The sequence below is a fragment of the Hakea prostrata genome, chromosome 8, assembly GCF_041222555.1.
Source record: "Hakea prostrata isolate BN-2017 chromosome 8, UWA_Hpros_2, whole genome shotgun sequence".
Classification (NCBI taxonomy): domain Eukaryota; kingdom Viridiplantae; phylum Streptophyta; class Magnoliopsida; order Proteales; family Proteaceae; genus Hakea; species Hakea prostrata.
The window spans coordinates 39,186,766-39,209,923 of NC_142607.1; the positions used below are offsets into that span (position 1 = coordinate 39,186,766).

Consider the following 23,158-nt stretch of genomic DNA (forward strand, 5'->3'; position numbering starts at 1 on the left):
AGGGTAAACCAAACGTGGCATCCGGGTTCTTTCCTGTCTGATTTCTACGTATCTCGCCGACCACCAGCAAATTAATGCAGTCTTCTTGAAGCAAAAATCTGAAGCTACAGATTCATAATCAAACCTCCCAAATTAATTGTAAATATGTAGAATTATATTACTTGTAGCTAAACAAATGAACCACCACTTGAGTACAGGTATATATGTTAATATATATTTACCACCGGGGGTGGTGGTCTAGTGGTCCCAAGTGGTTTGGTAAACCTCATGTCCCAAGTTTGAATCCCCTTTGCTCCTCTGCTTCTTACATTAGACAGTTGTGTGCTCTTTGGCCTGAACATGAGTGCTATAGACTTCTGTGGACTATACTAAGCCTCTGGTGGAGCTCCACTGACGGGGCCAATGCTTGCCCTGGTAATGCACAGGGCTAATGCCTTTCATAGGTCGCACTCGATAAAAAGTTCCATTGTCTTATAGGATCCGAATCCAAAGCAGTAGTTTCTCTGTCGTTTTTACAAATTTTAATATGCAAATCTTCTTTCTTTTCAAGGTAAGGCAATAGATGCAAAAACATCCTCACTAGCAGGGATTACTGGACTGTATTAGGTTGTAAAGGAATCTGGTTGATAACACAGCTGAGATCCATGCATCACATCAATGCACCGTACAGTATATTAAGATGTAGAAATCAACTAGCTACAAAAACATATTAACATTACACCATCATCATTCAAAACTTGACAAGGAATATATCCATTAGGTTCAGTGTATCCAAAGACTAAAGATTCAGGGTTATGCTAACAAACACAGCTATGAAACCAAAGTGGAAGTGATAACAACTGGAATTGCAGAGCGTTGAACAGGATACAACTTTTGACACAATTAAACAGAAAGGCCAAATAATTCTGTCAGTTGGCCTCACCAAATGAAGGCACTGTACTTCCTGGAGTTAAAATCCTCTGATGGGAGAGAACCAGTATTGTAACCTCAAGCGGAATGGACTCAGAAGGAGGAAGACCTGGTCTACTTAGCTGAAACTCAAGCTACAAGAAAGAAATATCCCATATAGAAGGAGAATGTGAAATTCATCGTCATGGGAAAAATAACTATAATTCAGTTTTGTCATTCTGTGTTTTACCATCCTTGCAGAACAACCATCGGTATAACTGTGTCAACTTACTAGTAACAGGTTTGGATTCCTGAACTTCTGTTCTACTGCAGAGTGAAATGAAATCATGCTTCAAATGAGGATTGACGATCCTTTCCTGCATTTAAGAACAATAAGAATAGAAAAAGAAACTGAACTAAGAGAGTATCAATTAAAACAAGGAGTCAGATAGACTAGTACCTTAAAAACATCAAAAGGACAAAAATCCTTGTTATCACATCCCTGACCATACAAAAACAACATCAAAAGCATTAACATATAAGCAAAAAATGTATGTAAGCAAGACACTTGGTTGTAAAATAACCATGTCAACTTCTGAGTGACGTAAATAAGACAGAACTAGAATCTGGGCCCAAATGGCCACAGAATATATGCAAATAACAAGATATAATAGCTTTGGGAATTGAATAGCAAGTCAAGTTCGTCAGGGAAGGCATTAAGTGAAGCCATCAGGATTTCAATTTCCACATTTACAACATTGAACTTGCTTCCTACCTTTCCCCCCAGCCCTCAACCTATTCCATTTGGTTACCTATGAAAAGCCAAGGTCAAATTCTAGCCAGTGGATTGTCAACAATCTGCACTGATTGATTTATAGAAATTCAAATCTTCCCCTTGCAATGTTTCAAATGAAAATAGAAAAAAAAATTAAAATTAAAATTAAGTGTCCCAAGTGCAATAGTTGTCTACAACTAAACATTACCGGCATAGGAACTGGAACTTCATTGTGCAGTACTTGCACAAAGTACTTTCTAGAGTTGTGGTCTGGACAGCTGTGCAAAACCAGCATATTGTTTCCAGCAAAAGGTGCCACGGTACTACCCTTCCAATTCCTTTGCTGGGGAGGTTTGGGAGGTAGTTCCAAAGGTTCTTCCCTCTGTATTTTTTCAAATTCTGGAATAATCATTGAAAACTGTCCATTAGATACAGAATGAAATTCAGGGTATATTGTGCCATTTAGAAAGAAAATAGGGGAACCAATCCAAAAAACAGATGAAGTAAATCATGTCTTTTAATGAATAAAGTACACCTATTCACAAACTAAATTTCTGGATACTCGAATACAGTGCATCAGTGCTTCGGAGTATGTTCGTATTATATATGAGAGCCATCAATTTCAAGGAGCAAACTTACCAGATCCCTCAAGAAATAGTCCAAGCAAACAAGAGAATGGTACCACTGTCTCAGCATGGGCAAAACGAAGCCTTGCCTTCTCATAAGAGCCGGGAGTAAGGTTTTCTGAAGCATTGGTGAAAGCAGGTTACGATCCCAAAAAAGGCAGGAAAAAGATAGCTTTCAACATGGTAATTCATTTATATGCTGCATCCAAATGCTCAATCATACTAAACGCAAACTATTTTACAGTAAGGGAGAAAAAGAACTGTACTAACAACATAAATCCAATCTTTGATATTTACAAACTGAGCAAAGATGGAAATTTCCTTGATATCCCAAATATCTTTCACATGGCGTCCATGTAGTGACTTAAATTCTGTGGTCATCTTGTCCATGCCATATTTGGTAAGTTCCAGCTCAATCCCATTCTCCAATGTGAAGATACAAAGCTTAAAACTGCTGCTGAGTATTAACATTAGGGCAACCTTGGTTCAACCATAAAAAATTGCAAATGTCAAATCTTAAGATGTTGAACCATAGAGTGGAGATGTAAAGTACTTCATGAATTCCCGTCCAAGCGTAGGTTTAACCAGATGAGATCACCATGTGGCTCAAGAAAGGTGGACCATCTTCATTTATGGGTTCATCTAATAGCATCTTCCCTTATAAATCAGTATGTAAGCAGAGGAACTGTTTTAAATATGTAGTAGTCATAGCAGACGAAGAATGCACAGTGAGATTTTCTACTCATTTTTACCTCATGCAGGCAACTAAAATAAATAAAAAAAGTGTAATGTAATCACTCTTGTAGTCACTTAAAATTTGCTGTCAAATCCTATAGGTATGGGGTGTGATCTGGCAGGGCTGACAACTGAGGGTAACAACCACACATGGCCCACCCTGAAATCTGAACAGGTTGATACCATGTCAGTCCTCCAAAAAGCTGCCAACACACTAAAATCCTACACCAAAAAAACTTCTTCACTAAGTGAAGAGTTGTAACACACTGATACAATCAGATAAACTCTACTAACTTTTAAAATATATCCATCTGAAAATTGACAAAATATTTATACAATGGAGACAAAATTTGCAAATGTTGGGGGGGGGGGGGGGGAGCCAAAATAAATGTTTACATATGTCCTCTAATCTTCACAAGCACACTGGTCTTTTCTACCATCAGATAAAGTGTTAGAACAGTAAATGTTAAGGAATTGCAGCTCTCCATCATATAGTTGCTTTTGACAATAATGAGGATAGAAAAAGACGACCCACCTAGTACCTCTGAAGCCAGACTGTCACATTTAGTGAAGCCAATAACAATGGTAGTAATGAAGAACCACAACATGGAGTTAGGTTTTTTGACTACCTTTAGCTACACAGAAGGATGGGAATGTTTGGCATCAAAAATAAATTCTAGACAAGAGGGCAATGCAACAACAGTTTGAGCACCACAGTAAACAACGGAGGTGGTTGCTCCAATGTCATATCTAAATATGATGTTTACAAGCTCATTTTGAAGACACAGCTGCATCCTAACTCCTATGAAGTTACATGGATGAATGACTATAGACTTGAAAGATCAATGATTGATGTTAGTTCAAGTACTAAATAGTCTATCAGAGAGTGGTATGTAGTGCAATATGATATCCTACCCTTAAAGATGTGTCACATCCTCAAGTCACTTATTGATTATTTGATTAGGAGGCTAAACATTTTCTTAGGAGAGCATCTACCCCTTCGGAAATAACAGATTCAAAGTGATTCATCCCAACTAAGGACTTGTCAACAATCAGGTTTCATTGGAGTACAAGATTTTTTCCCCTCCAGAATGTTAACTTAGATGGTCTCCTTAGTCCTTGCCCAAACTCGACAGAGTCTAGTGCTTTTTTCTGAAAAGAATTGACGTACATATCACTCGAAGGGTTCAACCAGCAAGACAGTCTGAAAGCTGAAACCCATACAAAACATGTCCAGGCCAGGATTTTGCCCCAAAAAGGGTTCTAGTAGTTTAGTTATTCTTTGTCGTTTTGTTCATGTCTTGAAATAGGTAAGTAGGAATAGGCTAGTTTAGTCTCATGGTAGGAATACAAGATAATTTTTGTTTGCAAGCCAGTTTCAGGCTTTCAGCTCTACATTCCAGTAGGGCTTCTTTGGTTTTTGTTTGTCCAAACCTTGTAACCCAACAGTGGAAGACTGAATATGATAGAAGTCCATTGGTTTTCTCAACATGAATCAAGGCAAGTATGTGCTTGAATGTTCTCCCCAACCCACCAGCAGCAACTCTAAGTTTCGTCTTAGCTTTCTCCCCATCTTTAACAGAACCTTCACCAACCAGCCAAGCCAAATTTATTTTAGCCTTCAAAAGTGAAGACTGAACCAAGCCAAAATATAAATTAATAATACAACTGAAAGGTTCTTCAAACCCAATTTGCTCCATTTCACTCCGTCAAACCTAAGGAAACTGATGCAGCACAACCAGAACTTACTGTTTATGCTGCAGTAATGTAAACAGTAACCTAGGAGATCGTTCTTCATTTTTGGTGGGCCCCAAGTCCAGCTTGCAAGGAGATAAGTAGGAACTGTTTTTCATGGGAGTTTTAGAGATAACTTAGGATTTTGTTATTTATTTATTGAGATAATTATTATGTAATTAGATTTTCAATTTAGGTAGAATATCTAGGATCAGTTTTTTAGTTAGTTTTAAATTCCTAAGAGTCATAGCACAATCACTGTTTTTTATAGTTTTAAATTACCAAGAATCCTACTATAGTTGTTTTCATATTGAAGAATGTCTCTTGTACTATTTAAGCACTTGTAATCAGCTTATTGAGAATGGAATGGAAAAATATGAATTGAAGTTTTAGATTTCTGCGTTTGCAGCCACTCCAACCCTTTTTCTCCTCAGCCCTTTTTCTTCGTATGAGCGTTTGTCTCCCTCTTCCCCTTCTTCAAGACTAATTCTTTTAAAATTTCCCCTTTTTTCCCCCAACTTCTTTATCCTTTTTTCTTCCCCCATTAATTGGTATCAAAGCCCAAACCTGGGTAAATCTCTTTTTTATCTCTTGGTCTATTCAACCTTCTTGTCTATCTTCCCTACTTTTCTTCTCCTCCTTGAGATCTTTCTACTCTTCCTCCTTTTTTCTTTCCCCTAATTTCTTTTCTCAATAATTGTGAACAATGTCGCGGCAACCTATCAAATCCTTTTTTTTGTGGTGCTGATCGTGAGGCAGATCTTTTCTATGAAACTCAAGAACAAGCTTTTTTTTTTCCTAAAAGAGGGAGAAATTGACGTAGCACAACTAGAAGTTACTGTTCACCGTACAGTAACGTGAATAGTAACATAAGAGTAATTCTTCATTTTTATTTTATTTATTTTTTTGGGAAAGGTAGCTTGTTACTATAGGGTGGGAACTAAATTACTAATATACGCCGCCGAGTGGGTGCGCACCAAGGACCTCCCCATGGGAGGGCGGGTCTTTAACCGCTTGACTAACCCATCATTGGCAAGTCCAACTTGTAAGGAGATGAAGTAGGAACTATCTTTATGGGACTTTTACAGATAACTTAGGATTTTGTTATTTATTTATTGGGATAATTATGTAGTTAGATTTTTAATTCAGGTAGGAGATCTAGGATCAGTTTTTTTAGGTAGGATATCAAGAGTCCTACTATGATTGTTTTTCGTATTGAAGAATGTCCTTTTATTATTTAAGCACTTGTAATAAGCTTATTGAGAATGGAATGGAATGGAAAAATATGAAACAACAACACAGTGGTTGCACTGCCCGATTACCATATTCGGTATAAAATTCCCAAAAGAATTGTTCTAGTAGCTCTACTGAAGGTGTTGATACAGAAAGTTGGTTCGACCAGCTGGTCATGAGTGGTATCAAACCTACCAAATACAGAAGCATGAATCCCAGGTTGACATTGAGAGAGGGAGGGGAAGATGGATAATGTATCTCAAAACTTCCTTCAATCAGGCAACACTTCTTTAATTGCCATTCAAGATAGGTTGGGTCAACAATCCCATAACCTCCAACCACACATAGACATGTCCACCACATACCACAATGTGGCTGCGTCTACCAAACAGTGTCCCATCACTCTCTCAATGAGTAACCCCAGCAACCATGACATCTCTAGTCAATGGTTTCCACACCTCTATATGGTCTACTACTCAAACGATCTTCAATCTGGAGCCATCAAGGATCAAATAAAGATTTCGTTGACTTCTCGACCTCGTATGAAATTCAAACAGGTTCAATGGCTTCCTCTTGAAAAAAATACCGAATTAAAAAGGGGGGGGAGGGGGAGAAGAAGAAGAGAAAAGAGATCATCCAAGGAGCCTTTAAAATGAGTAATTATGGCTGATTGAAATTTGATTGGCAAAATCCTAATCACCGGGTGTTTCAGATTTTTTTTCACAATAGTTTAAAGGCTTTTCTATAATTACTTAAAGTATCTGATTTCGGTGCAGTGGCAGTGTATGAAGACCTAATAAGCTTGGCCAACATGATCCTTCACGATGGAATCATTTTTGGACAAATCATTACCTAATGTGTGTCTTCACCAGATCCGTTGAAATAGAATCTTCCATCTGGGCCACCCATTAAGTATCAAATTCTATTCTTCGAACCAACCAAAACTCCCAAAACAGAATCTTCCATATAAAACCTTCATTTTATACCCAAATAGACCCAAACATGTCATAGTGACCTGTGTGACTAGAACAATTTGAACAAGAAGGGTTTTGAAGAGAATAAAGAACAAAAACAATGTTAAGTTGCAAAAATAGTTAAACCTCTCCCATTTCACTCTGTTTTAGCTCAACCTTACAAAAACTCCATAACTTCTTTGTTTGGTATCCAAGTAATACGAGACAAGTTGTGTTAGAACCATAACTCAAACAATCCACAATTTCCGTTAAGAGTGTTTCACTCAGATCTAAATAAGGGTTCTGAAAATGGCTCCAAACACATTTCCATTGCATGAACCTGTGTCTGTTCAGCTTCTGATGCATCAAGACTTGCACCTGCTGCCTCGAGCCTCTACCAAACATTGTGTAAAGTCCTAATAAAGGTCCAAAAGCTGTCCCAGAAGTCGAGGTGGCCTTGTAAGTCCACTAGAGTGACCAAACTACCTTATTGCTGCATAGTTGACTGGTTGACCATTCTAACTCTTCTAATTCGTCACAATCCATTCAACATAAGCAATATAACAATAGGTGTTGCCAACAATGAAAACTCCATAGGACTCAGTACCAAACTAATCTAACAAAGCATGGCACTAGGAAGGCATAGGAAAAAAAATCGAGGAAAACTCAAGTTTCAACCACGTGAAAATGGGAAACTTAGGTGGAAACCTGGGAAAATTTTGAGGAAATTTGAGACTTTGTCGTACAAGTTTAGACAAGTTTTAGGGAGTATTTTGGAGGTGGGACTCTGCATTAAGGCTAATTAGAGAAACTGACAACTTCAAATATATAACTTCTAAGTTCAAAACATCAAATACAAAGTAACTGACAACAAAAGGGAAGTATAACTCAGTGCCAAGAGGAGTGCCAAGAGGAGTGCCAAGAGTGGATCCATCCCGTGAGCCAAGTAGTATTGTGCCTATAACATCCTCTCCTCCGACCAACGAACATAGACATCCCATAACATGTCATGCCTATAGTTGTCGAGATAGTCGACTACTGCAGTTATATAAGTCTAGTCATCAACATGCCTAAGATAACCAGTTTGAGGGAATACATAATTTGGATAGGAAAGTCTTGATGGAGGGGGTATTGGCCGTGGTATTTTGGGAAACATGAAAGAAAGAAGAAAAAAAAATCAAAAATTTGGGGAAACCACGAAACTTGCAGGAAAAAGTCTCAGGTTTCCACAAAATTTCCTAGATTTCCCTTGAATTTTTTCTTATGAACCAGCTGATCCAGCCGTGTCAAACCAGGTTTTGACCCAGTTGGGGGAAATTTCCCAGCTTTGCATGGTTTTGTCAAAATTTTCCAGGTTCCGATCGAAAGCTGGGACTTTTTTTCACTCCCCCACGGTTTCATTTCGAGGTTCTCAAAATGCGAAATTTCGATGGTTTTGATTGAATTTTGTACGATGCTAGAAGGAAGGAAATGATTCAAGAATTCAAATTTCAAAACCTGGCAAAGCTACAAAATAACATTCAGGGACTACAATGAAAAGTACTACATTTTAGTTACCTTCTTTGGACTTTATAGCTTGCTCCATGGACTGAACAACATCTTGAAGTAGTGGCAATCCCATACGATAATTTATTGATTTACCATAACCCTTCAGTATAAATAGTTCCAGATCATCGGTCCACTCCAGTAAAGAAATCTGTCAAAGCAGTAGTATCTCCATATATAAGATGCGTTAAACATTTAACAAACAGAGAAGAGCACATTAAAATTACACTTTGTAAGCATTATCAGAGAACTATAAATATTCAAAAAACATGAAGCTAAGATTGCTGTGAGCATGGAGAATAGCATCTTGTAGTTATTGAATCAACAATGAACTCAAAATCATTGTCAGAACTATCAAATACTTGGATGGAATAATGTAATATCCGAGCAGTGATAAAGTTTGCAAAAATATCAAACAAGAAACATGCAAATGAAAAACTAATGAGTTCTACTTGGCTTTGCATGGATACAGGAGTATGCCTCGAATACAACAAGGTAAGAGCTCACTCAGAACCCCAAAGGAAAAAGATGCATGGACTCAGCACCATATAAAATTAACCAAAAAATAAATTGATGATACATAGAGAATAACAAGCAATATAAAGATAAACAATGGTTTTATCTTATAGGAAATTTCTAAATTGCATCATTCTATCTATTCCAGCAAAAGAAGCCCTGTGGCCAACCCAGCAGTAATAACAGAAGAGATATTCTACGATATCCATTATAATATATAAGCTTAAGATATGGGGTCTTGTCAAGCTCCCTTATTTCATTTGGTTATCCATGCCTTCTAAAGCAATTTTGCTTTTAGTGCAGGAATTGAAAATAAGCATTTCCTTTGTGGATCGGCTATTTTTTTTTATCTATTTTGGAATATACACCAACCCAGTAGGTCTGAAATAAAATCACCAGATAACCAACAGTCTAATCCAAAAGCATTCAAGGTGGGTTGATAACAAAACCGACAGATTGATTGGCTAAAGTAGATGATAAATGACCATGGAGATCTTCTATGAAGATAGTAGGTAATGCAGATCTGAAGAACAACCATAGGAAGAATAAGTCTAAACTGTTCGTTCCTTTACATAGTTTACTATTTGTCATTTGCTTCAAATCGAACCACGTCCACATTGGTTCAACGTTGGTTCAATTATGAGATCTGACTCATTTACCTTTTACCTAAGTAAGTTGGGTCCATTTTTTTCTTTAAATTGAACTGGCTCCAAGTTGATTCAATTTTGGTTCAATTGATGAGATCTGACTTATTTACCCTTTTCTTACTTAAGTTGGGATCATCTTTTGCTTCAATTGAACCTTCAAGATGGTTGAACTTAAGTTGATCTGATTATTTAACTTTTACCTATGTAAGTTAGGCTTGTTCTACATGCATAAAAGAGGAAGTGCTCTGTGGGATAAGCTAGACTAGGTGGACTGCTAATCCTCCGGGGTGAGGAGTATTTGATCCTTGGGCCTTAATAAAGAATATGCAGGCTTTTATCTGCCCCATGCAAATTTTAGAAAGCCAGAAAAAATAAAAAGAAGCTGCAGGTCTCTAGCTGTTTTTCCTCATGAAGAAGGAACTTGTAATTCCTCTGCAACCAACCAAAGTTTTACATGATCGGTGTTTGATGGTTTACATCTTACAGCAGGAAGCCGGATGGTTTGTCTTGATTGTTCTCTAAGTCATCAACTCCGTACCACTGCCCTAGTATTTTGATGTCAAGTTTTTAGTTCTAACCATTAGCAATAAACCTGAAGTTCAATCTTCCTCTCCAGAAGATCATATAAAAGGAGAGTTTTGCAAGATTTTCAGCCCAGAGCAGCCTTTGAAATGCATTGACATTTTGACCAAATGTTTAACAACCATACTCGTGAATTCTAATCAACTTTAAGGGCATCTAGTCCAGCTGAATCCCTTTTTCCTTTTAATTCTCATTATTGCCCCTAGTACTACTTCCACTTTGTTTAACCCCATCATTTGCTTCTGATTCTTGTTCTACCCTATTAGCTTACTAAATCAGGTTACTACATCCCTGGAATCAGTAAGCTGAGTTCCATTTATCAACCCTAATCCCCAGTACCTAATTTTCAGATACCCCTACCATAAACCCTAGTTCTAATTCCTGATTTGTGAAAACCCTATATTGAACCATCTTTTGGCTAAAGATTCAGATTTTATTTCTAGCTAGAGCAATTCAAATCTAGGACTACATTAATGGGTGGGGATGAAAAGCTATACTATGATCAATATGATAAATGTCTTTAAAGTCCATGTGGTGTAAGGGTAGTATAGGAACTAGTCTTATAACTAGTTGCCTTATTATCTAACATTGTTTTTTACTCTTTAACCTCCCTAGGGTGGCGTATGTAATTACATCCTTTTTATTAGTAAAGTTATATGGGTGTATTGGAGACTCACTCCAACACAAAACATTCCACTTCATTCTCTCCTCTTCTCATCCATCCATCTTATTCTTCCTCTAACACTTCTTTCTACAAACCTTGCTGGTCTCTGCATTCAATAACTTTCAACTTGGCTTCAGAGCAAACCTTGCTAGTTTGAGTTGAGTTTTGTCCTTGTTCTTGTTGTAAGTCATAAATTCAGTTCAGTTAGGAGATTGAGTCCAGTTGGGAGTTTGGTCAATTAGAGAGTCTTCATTGTTTATGTTTTTTAGTCCCACATTGGGTATCATTGTACTTGCTCATTCATAACTATTATTATAAATGAAGCCCTACTATGTCATACAAGACATAAGTCAAGATTCTCTCAAGATTTCAACATGGTATCAGTGAGGTTAAACTTGAGGTACCCACACCATCACAGAATTGCTTCCGCCAGTATCCCTCACACATCTGAGAGACCAAATCACCATCGCCTCCATCATTCCAACTCCCAGTCACCATTGCCTCCATCATTCTAAATCCTAGCCACCATCGCCTAGCCCAGCCCAGACTATTGAACCCTTCTTAAGCCCAGCGATAGAGCCTAGAAGAGTTGCTGCATTTTTTTACTCTTCTAGGGCCATCGTATGCCTCTTTTTTGTCCCCAACCTATCCACAATCACTTTTAGGAGTGTTGTTTGCATCCTACGACTCTCCTGGGATGATACTCTGTTTTTTTCTCAACCTACAATAGTGTTTGGCATCTTGTTTTACCCAAATAGCCCTTCTAAACATATCAACTACCACATTTAATCCCTCCAGATGTTTCCAAAGTCTTCAACGATGCTTCAGAATGGTTCTAGGTACATTGCAGGCAGCAACTAATGTTTTGTGAATTCACGGGGGCTGCTTTTTTTTTTTTTTTTTTTTTTTTTTTGAACATTTGAATAGTTATAGGGAGCTGTTTGAAAATTTGAATAATTTAGGGAGTTGATTCCAAATTCAAATACTCCAAGGAGCTGTTTGGAAAATCGAATAGTTTTAGGGAGCAGTTTGTAAATTTGAATAGTTTCAAGAAGCTATTTGTGATTTGAGTTATATTTTGCTCCCGCCATGGCTGATTCCACCACATCTAAATAGTCTCCCATTTCTTCTATTCAAAGGGATCGTGAGTTTTCTCCGCTTCAGATGACCACTATGAAACTCAAAGAGACCAATTATCTTAGATGGTCTCGCTCAGTTTTCCTTGTTGAAGCTCGTGGTCTTACTGGTCATTTTGATGGGACTTCTACCAAACCTTTCACACCTGGTCGGCAATTTTTCAATTGGAACACAGATGAATGTTTGGTCGTGGGTTTTCTCCTCAACTCCATTAAATCAAAGCATTGCAGAGAGTTATCTCCTCCTTAATGCGGCAATTATTTGGAAAGTGGCTAAGGATACATACTCCAAAGTAGGCAATGATGCAAGTGCTTTACAATTAGACGGAAAATCAATCAGTTGCACCAAAAGGACCTTACTCATTCTCAATACTATAACACTCTTCGGGGATATTACTAGACTTTAGATTTCCATGGGAAGTTTACTCCAAAGAATGCTGAAGATGCTATTGCCTATCAACAATGGGAAGGCAAACAGAGAGTTTATGATTTTTTGGCAGGATTCAATATAGAATTTGATCAAATTTGGGCACAGATCCTTTCTAGGAGCCTTTCCCTTCTCTGGCTCAAGCCTATGCCATGGTAGATATAGAGAACAGTTGACATATAGCTATGGTACATACATAGACTCCTGATAGGTCTACGTTAGCTGCTGGTTCTTGTAGTCCTAAGCCTAGTTTTGGTGACTCTCAACCTCCTATGAAAGGTGAGTATTGTCGAAAGGAACGCCATACAAAGGATAAATGTTGGAAATTAAATAGACATCCATCCAATTCCCATGGAGGAGGTAAAGATGGCAATAGAGGCAGCAATCTTGCATCTGCAAATCAGGCTATTCCAAACATATAGAGTACTCAAGCACTACCTTCGTAGATGAGATCCAAAATCTCTTTCGTCAGCTGATGACCAAACTTGATGGATCCTCTTCAGGTTTAACTCCCAACGCGAGTGTTGCATATGTCATTGCCTCTACCTCTGGTTCCTAGCCTCCTATAGGTATTTTTGGTTGTCACAGTGACAATTCTATTTATCCCTTTTGGATAATTGACTCTGAGGCAACTGACCACATGACAGATTCATCTTCTTTATTCCACACTTATTCCCCCATTCCACTTGTTCAGAATGGAACAGCTGATGGATCCCTATCCACTATTTCTAGAAAGGGCTCCATCATCACCTAACCTCACTATTTCCTCTGTTTTGCATGTTCCTAAATATTCAGGTAATTTATTATTCATTAGTGGCCCAACTCATGATATGAACTGCAAAATAACATTTCTTCCATCTCGCTGTGTTTTCCAAGACCTGGAGACGAGGCATATGATTGGCAGTGGTAAACAGAAGGAGGGGCTCTACCTATTGGATGGTTCTAATTCTCCATCTACTCTTTCTACAGTTCATGCATCCTCTCCTGCGCTAGTATCCTTATTACAATGGCATAATCATTTTGACCGCATTCCTTTGTCACCTTTGTTTAGACTCTTTTTTTATTTGGTTAAAAAATGTCATCTAAATGATTTCATTGTGATGCTTGTATTTTGGCCAAGCAAATAAGACATATTTATCCCATTTTAGATAACAGAAGTAAAATTTCCTTTCATGTTATTCATTTTGATGTATAGGGTCCTTCTCGAACTGTGTCTACATCTAGCCATCGTGATTTGTTACGTTCATTGATTGTTGCACCTACATTACTTGGGTTTATCTCCTACATAAAAAAAGTAATGTGTTTTTCTATTTCCATAATTTCCATAATATGGTTAAGATCCAGTTTGGGGCTATAATAAAAATCCTTAGGATGCATAATGGGAGTGAATATTCGGGTGGTAGCATTCTTTCTTACTATTATGATCATATGATTATCCATCAAACTAGTTGTGTTGATACACCTCCTAAAAATGGGGTTACAAAGCGCAAAAATAGGCATCTCTTGGAGGTGGCATAGTCCCTTATGTTAACAATGCATGTGCCACCTTGATTCTGGGGGTGATGCGGTTCAAACCGCCACTTATCTCATTAATAGGATGCCTTCACGTGTCTTAGATCAACGTTGTCCTCTTGAAGTTCTCCTAGGTACTACCAATTTTACTACACCCCCTAAGGTCTTTGGATGTGTTGCATTTGTTCACAACCATCATAGTCATGGTAAGCTTGATCCTAGAGGGTTATGGTGTATATTCTTGGGCTATCCTCCTACACAAAAAGGTTATAAATGTTACCATCCTGAATCACGTCGATTTTTTGTGTCTATTATGTTATTTTTTAGGAACAGTTTCCTTTTTCACCTCTTCTTCAGGGGGAGAGTCTTAGTGAAGAAGCTTTAATTTTCCTTGAGATTCCTCTAGAAGTTTCTACTGCTAAGTCTCCTTTGGCAGATTTCCCACTGGAAGATGGATGGATGACTGAACCGGAACAACTCATGGATGATGCACAAAGCAAGTCTAGACCTCCTCTTAAGACCTATCAAAGGAAGCGAGAGCGCCCCCCCCCCTCTAAGCCACAGCAATTGGAAGCACCAGGTCCTAGTCCTAAAGCAACCATTCCTTCTAGTGACCTTGTCTCTAATCTTGATTTTCCCATTGCATAAAGAAAATAGCCACGTAACTACACCAAACACTCTATTTCTAACCATGTGTCATATCATTCCCAATCACTTGAATTTCAAAGCTTTATTTCCTCTGCGTGTTCCACCTCTATCCCTAACTCATGGCAGAACGTAGTGTCTCACTTGAACTAGAAGAAAGCTATAGATGAGGAAATACAAGCCCTGGGAAAAAATAAGACATGGGATATGGAATCCTTGCCAACAAGGAAGAAGATTGTTGGATGCAAATGGGTTTTTAAGAGATATAAAGCAGGACTGGTAGCCAAAGGCTTTACTCAAGCCTATGGCATTGACTACCAAGAGACATTTGCTCCTGTTGCTAAGATGAATATTGTTTGGGGTGTTCTCTCATGTGCTATAAACCAAGGGTGTGGAGTCTTCAACAATTAGATGTGAAGAATGCTCTCCTACATAGAGAGCTGCAGGAAGAAGCATATATAGATGTGTCTTGGTTATTCTAGTTGAAAGACCCATAGGAAGGTATGCAGGATAAAGAGAGCTCTATATGGTCCAAAGCAATCTCCTAGGGCATGGTTTGGAAGATTTCACAAGGCAATTATCTCCTATGGCTAAAGGCAAAGTAATGCAAACCATACCCTGTTTATCAAGCAGGATAAATCTCATACTACAATACACTTTGTATATGTGGATGATTTTGTCATCACACGACATAGTGAAGAGGAAATTGTAGCCTTGAAGACTTTCTTGGGGACAGAGTTTAAGATAAAGATATGGGCAAACTCAGGTACTTTCTCAGGTTGGAGTTGACCTACTTTGCTAATGGTGTCTCACTCTCTCAGAGAAAGTACACCTTCGACCTATTAGAAGAGACTGGAATGCTAGGGTGTAGACCTTTAGAGACCCCAGTGGAGCCTAATCAGCACTTGGAAGCTAAGGAAGGAGAACCAGTTAACAAAACCAACTACCAAAAATTAGTTGGAAAGTTGATTTATTTGTCACATACTAGGCCAAATATCACCTTTGCAGTCAACCTTGTTAGTCACAATACATGCATAATCCTTATTCTTCACATTTTAATGCAGTATATCGTATCTTGAGGTATTTAAAAGCATTTCCAAGGGGGTATTTTAATCTCTTCTCAAGAACATCTTAGAGTTGAAGCATACACTAATGCAGATTGGGCTAAATGCCCGGATAACAAGAGGCCCACCTTTGGCTATTGTGCTTATGTGGGGGGGGGGGGGGGTAGCTTGGTGTCTTGGAGGATGAAAAAACAGGTTGTAGTGGCTCGGTCAAGTGTTGAAGCATAGTTTAGCCTTCGCTCAAGGTATTTATGAAGTGTTATGGTTGAAGGGTCTTCTTCAAGAACTTGAAGTAGATCTGGAAGGATCTATAAGGCTGTATTCTAATAGCAAATCAACCATCAACATCACCCATAATCTAGTTCAGCATGACAGGACCAAACATGTGAAAATTGATAGGAATTTTATTAAAGAAAATGTTAAGTCTGGACTGGTTCAAATTTCTTTTGTTACTTCTAACAACCAACATGCTGATATATTCACAGAAAGTTTGAGCGTCAAGTTATTTAGTAGTATTGTTAGCAAGTTGAGCATGATAAATATCTATGCACCAACTTGAGAGGGGAGTGTTGTAAGTCATAAGTTGAATCCAGTTAGGAGTTTGAGTCCAGCTGGGAGTTTGGTCTATTAGAGTCTCTTTATTATTTATGTTTTTTAGTCCCACAACGGGTATCATGGTAGTTGCTCATTCATAACTATTATTATAAATAAAGCCTTGCTATGTCACACAAGACATAAGTTAGGATTCTCTCAAGATTTCAACAGTTCTCTTCTTCCTCTTCCTTTAGAACCCTAGTTTACAAAGGGGTCCCAAGGAAGAGTTTCTTATGCAAATTATTTTGAAGAATCACTAGTTGGAGCATGAATGCAGACCATGGGGACTTCAAACCATCCTTTTGCTTAATGCAATAGAGCTTCCAAGGCAGGTATCGAGTAATCCCAGCAGCTCCCAAGTTACCGCCAGCCTGCAAACTCCTCCAGCCATGTCTTCTGTGTTTGGTCAGCTTTATTATCACTATTTGGTCTGCATACTCCTTCATAGTGCTGCTGTATTATTCCCAGAGGTAATGTCTTAGACAACCGCCTGACTGTTTGTCCTGATTTTTTTTTTTTTTTTTTTTTTGGGGGGGGGGGGGGGGGGGGAACTGTACTTCTTAATCCCTATTGATGATTCCTGGTGTTTGCTACCACATGGTGTTGGTTTAATGAAGTTATGCTTTGAAGAGCCTACCTGCAGTGTTTAGTTTCTGGTTCCATTGTCTTCTTGTTTGCAAGCCTGTTTGACGCGATTACGGTTGAAACCATTCTAATGAATTGAGTTACAATGCTACTTTTACCTTGCGTTTAACTTTGGGTTGAGACTTATTCTCTTCTCTTTACAACGCCTGGAAGTGGTGATTTTGCAGACATTACTTCAACCCCAGCAGCTCCTTCACCTGCTCAAGTGTTCTTTGACAACTATCATTAATACTCAAATCTCCCTTGTGAGGCTGGACACCACCAATTACTTAGATTGAATGAAGTTTCCCTTCAAAGTAGGGGAAGTTAGACTACATAACAGGGACTATAAAAGTGCCCTACAAGACAGATCCTACATATCTCAAATGGAGACCAAAAACTCTACTGTCATGACTTGACTCATCTTCTCCATGAAGCCCAAGAGAGGAGAAGATTTATGAGGAAGGAAACAGCCAAGGAGATCTGGGATAGTGTTGCTCAAACCTTTAATCATCCTGGAGAGTGGAGAGTCAACCAAAGTTTATCAACTCCTCCGACATATTATGACTACAAGCAGATACACCCATTTTCTGAATTCTATAATACTCTTATTGGTCTTTGGAAAGAGTATGACATCATAGAGACTTCAGCTTACCGGCACCAAATATGAAAAGAAGGAACTGTATTTTTGAGGAGCAAGTAATTATTCTACTTGGAGCATTGAACTGCAAAGTTGAGCCCAGAAGTACAAAAATTTTGGGCAATTCTCCTCTTTCATCATTAGGTGAAGTGTTTAGTTATTCACAAAGTGAGGGGACTCAAAGGGCTGCTATGGAGTCTCCTCCTCTTGAGTCGTCAGCTCTTTCATCAAGTTGTCAGCATGACTGGCATCAAGGTTCAAGATTCTGTTTCCTCTTGAGGTTTCGGTCACCACAAGAAGACCAAAATCTCAAGATTTTGCCAAAATTACGGCGAAACCTGGTACAAATTCTACCAGGTTTCCGTGAGTTCTATGCATTTCATGGGTCTGGTTATATTTTTGGAGAACCTACTTTAGGGCCTATAAACACATATCCATAGTTAGTTTGGTTAGAAAAACAAGCCGCAATGAACTTTTGGATTTGCACTCTTTTGTGTGTCTATGCGGTCAAAATCTTAATGTATTTAGACAGATTTAAACATTCTTGAAGTATATATTACATTCATGGTACCCTTATTTTAGGCTACAGTAACACATTTAAATGATCATATTGCAAAAGTAGTTATCCAAGTAGGTGTTTGGTTTTCCAAAGTTCCTGAGAATTCAACCAAAATTTTTGAGAATTAGACCAAATTTTCTGGAATTTCGAGATTCCGGACCAAAGTACTGAAATTTCATCAAAATTCCAGTCAACCAATTAATTCTATTTTGCAGGTATGTTTTGTTTCAGTGATGACAAACCATCCAAAATCTTGGGAGAAATTCAAACCATGACTGGCGTATCTTTGACAAGAAACAAGATCTGGTGATGACAATGAGAAGCTTAAATGCGCTTATTGTTGGAATAGACAAGTGTTGGGTTCCGCATGGACAACCTCTAGTACACGTGGTGTTCTCCTAGTGCACATGGGTAAGAATGTACAATGGGGGGGACAAGCCTTCAATACGGAAGCTGGAGAGAAGAACTCAAACCCCAGGTAACAACAATGAGACTGTTCCTTGGGGAATTAATGACAGTGTGTGGGGGTCCGGGGGACCAACTAAAGCCTAGCAAAAACATCAAAGCAAATGGCTTCCAAATCAACTCTAGAGATCTAGATTTGGAAGTCCATCTCCTGAGGTGACGCTGCTCTCACCACAAGTGGTGGACTGTGGCACCAAAGAACAGCTTACCTACACAGTCACAAAAAGAGTTGCCTCCAAAGGACCTCAAGATCCAAAACAAATCTAAAGCAAAGCTAAATGAATGTCTAGAGGTGGGGCCAAATGGAAGATAAGGCTTTCACCCAAAGGAGCAGGCAAAGGGGCAAGTGAAGAACAAGTGGTCGAGGTCCTCTTATGAGCTTCATCTTACAGCTTTATTTCTGTAAATAAGATATTAGAAAGATGCAGCGCAACTGAGAAAGGGGGGAAGAAACTTTCTGGGCCTTGAAAATTAGGTTTCAAGTTTGGCCAAAATTTAAAACTGATTTCGACCAGTACTTTTGAAATTTTCCGGTTTCCAATAGGGTTGATTCCAGCCCCAAGACCCAGATGCAGAAGTTTAAACCTAGGTGGCAGAGTAGGATTTGTGTAAACTCACAGCAAGAAAAAATAATATTAAGTTATTGTTCTCACTTTACAACTTCAAGATAACAAACACCACAAAAATTATTACCAGTTTCATAGACGTGGGTGTAGGTGCTGGTTTCCAATGGATGCATTGGGTATTTTAATGTTGTTATTGGTTAGATATGCCATTAACTAATAATTATTTAATAAAACAATTTTATGACAAATTTGGTTATTACTAACAGAGGAGTTAAATTAAATATTAAAACAACCAGTCAAATACATAATATTTTATTTTTTATTTTTCTCTCTTTTTTTCCCTTAAGCTCCCTACAAGGCAGTAGACCTAGAATCTAGATCCTCAGTTTACAATATCAGCTTGTCTGTTGCTAGGTTCTGTGAGAGAGATTGAAAATTCGAAATATAAAAGAACAGAAGGTTTAATATTGAAGAAGATGCAGAAAGGGAGCATGAAACAGAATGGTACCACCCTTCCTCCCTGGTTTTGGCTTCTCCCTTCCCCCTTTCTCATCCTTATTCTCTCTTAGACTTCTTCACCTTCTCTTTCCTCTTTCATTTGGCAATGGATGGGACTGAAGAGAGGACAAATTGCCATTCTGCCGCACACTGCACAACTGTAGCAGAAACCTTTTCCAGATGTATGGACATGCAATACAACCAGGGGAAAGAAGAATCTGGGTAGCAGAGGTTTACCAAAAAAACAGCTTATGGATTTTTTATTTTTTTTTTTTTTTTTTATTTTTGGTGGTGCAGGGTGGGGGGTGTTGAATGTTCATTTAAATGACAATTTTAAGGTAAAAAAATAAAAAATCTTAACTCAAGGACAACTTTGGAAAAGCAAAGAAAAACAAGCAGTACAAACCATTAATTGCCAACAGACAGCATACCTCAGACGGGTTGAAGAGGCTACAAGCCTGGTCAGTAACAGCCAACAATGACGCCTCCTACCAAATTAAAAAGCAGATGATTTGTTAGAAGGAACTATTAGAAAATTAAGAAAAACAAATATTTACCAGTATTTCACCTGCTTGCACAGAAACCACAGTGAAGCAGTGTCTTCTCTTGTGAAATTCAGCCGGTAGCGACTCACTAATGCAGATGTAATTTCATCCAGGAAAGGTTCCTTAAGCTTGTCAACAGCAGGCTCCTGACTTTTCCTATATTCCTGCCCGTCAGACAGCAAAGCAATTAGAACACATCAATATATTCATGATGAGAAACAAAATCCATAAAAAGTAGACACCTAAATTACTTAGCCCCAGGCTCCTAGGGAGATTTCTCTCAGTAGCCCAATAAAAAAGTGGGATTTTCTTTTTGACACCTCTATAATTTGTAACCACATTCTATTTTTCCTTCTTAGATGGAAAACATTTCTTTCAAGGAAGATAAAGATCCATCATTTCACACGTGTACTCAAAACCATTGTTGTCATGGCGCCTAGTAGGGCAGCACACTTAACACTTTCAGGGATGGTAAAGTACCATCATTTCACAGGTTTACTCAAAAGTCAAACCATAGTTTGGCATACCATCCAAGCAAACCAAGTGGTTGAATGGGTTCCTAGGTGCAGTTAACACTGAATGTCATACAGCAAATATAGTTTTATATATGTTAAGTTATCTAGTGGTTTACCACTTTGTAACTTGGGGAAGACCTTCCATTGCTTCACGGCTCTGTCAATTCCCAACCTTGGAGTATTGGTGGATACTGTCGTCAGATTCAGCCATGAAAGATTAGGTAGTCGTTCCCTAGACACCAACTCTGTGGCTGCCTTTAGTAATTATCTAGAAGACATTGCTATGAACAATCTCCATTGATCCAGCCCTCTCTCTACCTGGCATAACTGGAAATCTGGTCAGAACCGTATTGCCTCTAAGCTCGATAGGCTCTTGGTCAACGAAGCATACCTTTCCCTCTTCCCTTCTTCCCACTCTTCCTTCCTTACCCCTAGTCTCTCTAACTACTCGCTCACCTCCACCATATCAAAACTCTCTCCTGCTTCAGTCCCAGACCCTTCAATTCTTTGACATGTGGTCCTGTCAGCCTTATTTCCTGCCCACTGTCCAGGTGGCTTGGGCCAAGCCAGTCCACTATTACTCCCTCCCCCATAAGACCTTCGCTAGGAAGCTCCAGAAATCCATTGCCAAGTCCTGAAATTCCTCTACCTTTGGGCACATCCCCTTTCTTATCTCTACCTGCCGCTCTAATCTCGCCCATATCCAGTCTCTTCTCCAACTGATCCCCCTTGACCTACCCTCGCTAAGGAAGAAAAAACCCTCTCTGTTGAGCTAGCGTCCCTAAGCTCCAAAGAAGAAAGTTCTCTTCGCAAAAGTCCAGGATCAAATGGCTTGAGCTTGGAGTCTGGAGACTCCAATACCTCCTTCCATCTCTTTCTCATGGTTCGCCATAATTTCAACTCCATTCCTACTCCCTTTTCTGTTAAGGGTAATGGGATATTTGATGTCAATAGTATCAAAAGGAAGAGGTGTCCTTCTCTTCTCTCTTCGCCCACCCTCCCCCCAATCTCTTCAATAAAATGTGTCCCTCATTCCCTCTTGGATTCCCTCCTTGCCATCCCTTTGAAGGAGGAAATCCTCTTTTCATTGACACACATAAGCACAATCGTGCCCTTGGCCCCCATGTCTTTAGTATTGGGGTACTTTCGTGCCCTATGGAATCTCATTGAAGGGGAGCTCACCAATGCCATCCCTACTTTCTTCACCAATTCCACCCAACTTGCCTTAGTTAATCAAACCTTTCTCTACCTCATCCCTAAGAAGCCCAATGCCTCCTGTTCTCGGATTTTTGGCCCATCTCTCTCTACAATCTCCTCTACAGGTTCATTACCAAAATTCTTGCTAACCACATCCAGGTTGTCATCCCATGCTTTGAGAGCCAGAACCAATCCACTTCCATATCTAACAGAAGCATTGCTGACAACATTCTTCTTTATATCGACATTGTTTGAGGGTTCAATTTCTCACCCACTCCCCATAGCTTAGCTAAAAATTGATCACTACGAAGCCTTTAACTCCATCTATTGGGACTTCATCTTTGATGTTGTGTCCTAGATTAGCCCCCCCCCCCACCTTGTCCCTCTTTCTCCATCATCACTAATGGACCCCTAGCAAGTTTCTTTTCCTCCCGCATTAGCATCACCAAGGTTGTCCCCTTTCTCCCTTTCTCTTCTCCCTTGGCCTTGAAGCCCTCTCCCAAATCATCCATGCCAAAATTGATCAACATCTCATTTTCCCTGTCCCAAAGTGCAAATCCCTTAACCTTTCCACCTAGCATTCACTAATTATCTCATAACTTCCGCAAAACCTCGCAGTCTTCCATCTCCTCCATGTTTTCCTCTCTCTCTCCCTTTTAGAATCTCTTTCCGGCCTTCATGTTAATTTAGATAAATCCCTTTTGCTCCTTGATGGTGTTCCTAACTCCACCAAGCCTCTCTCCTTCAGCTCACTGGATTCACCCCTGGTTCCTTCCCAATTTCTTACCTTAGGCTACTCCTCGTCTTGGTAGGCTCACTATCCACCTCTACTCCCCGATGCTTGACCAAATTCATGAAAAGCTTCAACTTTGTAAGCTCCTCTCCTTTATTAGAAGGACTGTCTTGATCTCATTAGCCCTCCAATCATCCTACATCTATTGATGTGGCATCTTCTCCATCCCCAAAGCCACTATTTGAGCTATAAAACGGCTCTTTTGTGTCTTCCTCTGGAAAGGATAAGAATCCTCCTATTATCTCCACATCATTAGTTGGTCCTTAGTTTTCCGTCCCAAATCCAAGGGTGGTCTTGGTTTCCATACAATTTGAGATTACACCATTACCAGCTTGATGAACTCATGAAACTCATCTAGAAAATCTCTTCTAGGCATGACTCATCTAGGACAACTAGGTGTACTCCTTGCTTCTAAAATTGGACTTCATCTGGACAGTTTCCCTCCCCTCCAACCCTTCCTAGACTTGGAGGAAGCTGATC

The 23,158-nt window shown here is 39.1% G+C and overlaps 1 protein-coding gene across 2 annotated transcripts in view; it reads right to left on the reverse strand.

The window, feature by feature from the left end:
* Positions 1 to 298: 298 nt before the first annotated feature.
* The window catches only part of LOC149007823 (histidine acid phosphatase family protein), a 55,151-nt gene continuing 32,291 nt past the window's right edge, over positions 299 to 23,158 (reverse strand). Inside the window, exons 5-12 of one of the 2 annotated variants that reach the window (XM_089167460.1) lie at positions 20,197 to 20,337; positions 20,060 to 20,116; positions 8,502 to 8,640; positions 2,303 to 2,407; positions 1,872 to 2,062; positions 1,349 to 1,390; positions 1,181 to 1,265; positions 301 to 1,043 (exon numbers count right to left, since the gene is read on the reverse strand). In XM_089167460.1, the coding sequence (XP_089023586.1) occupies positions 1,039 to 1,043; positions 1,181 to 1,265; positions 1,349 to 1,390; positions 1,872 to 2,062; positions 2,303 to 2,407; positions 8,502 to 8,640; positions 20,060 to 20,116; positions 20,197 to 20,337 (765 nt within the window). In that variant the 3' untranslated portion in view covers positions 301 to 1,038. Of the gene's footprint in view, positions 1,266 to 1,348; positions 1,391 to 1,871; positions 2,063 to 2,302; positions 2,408 to 8,501; positions 8,641 to 20,059; positions 20,117 to 20,196; positions 20,338 to 23,158 lie in introns of both variants that reach the window. The other variant, XM_089167459.1, reaches the window with a different exon arrangement.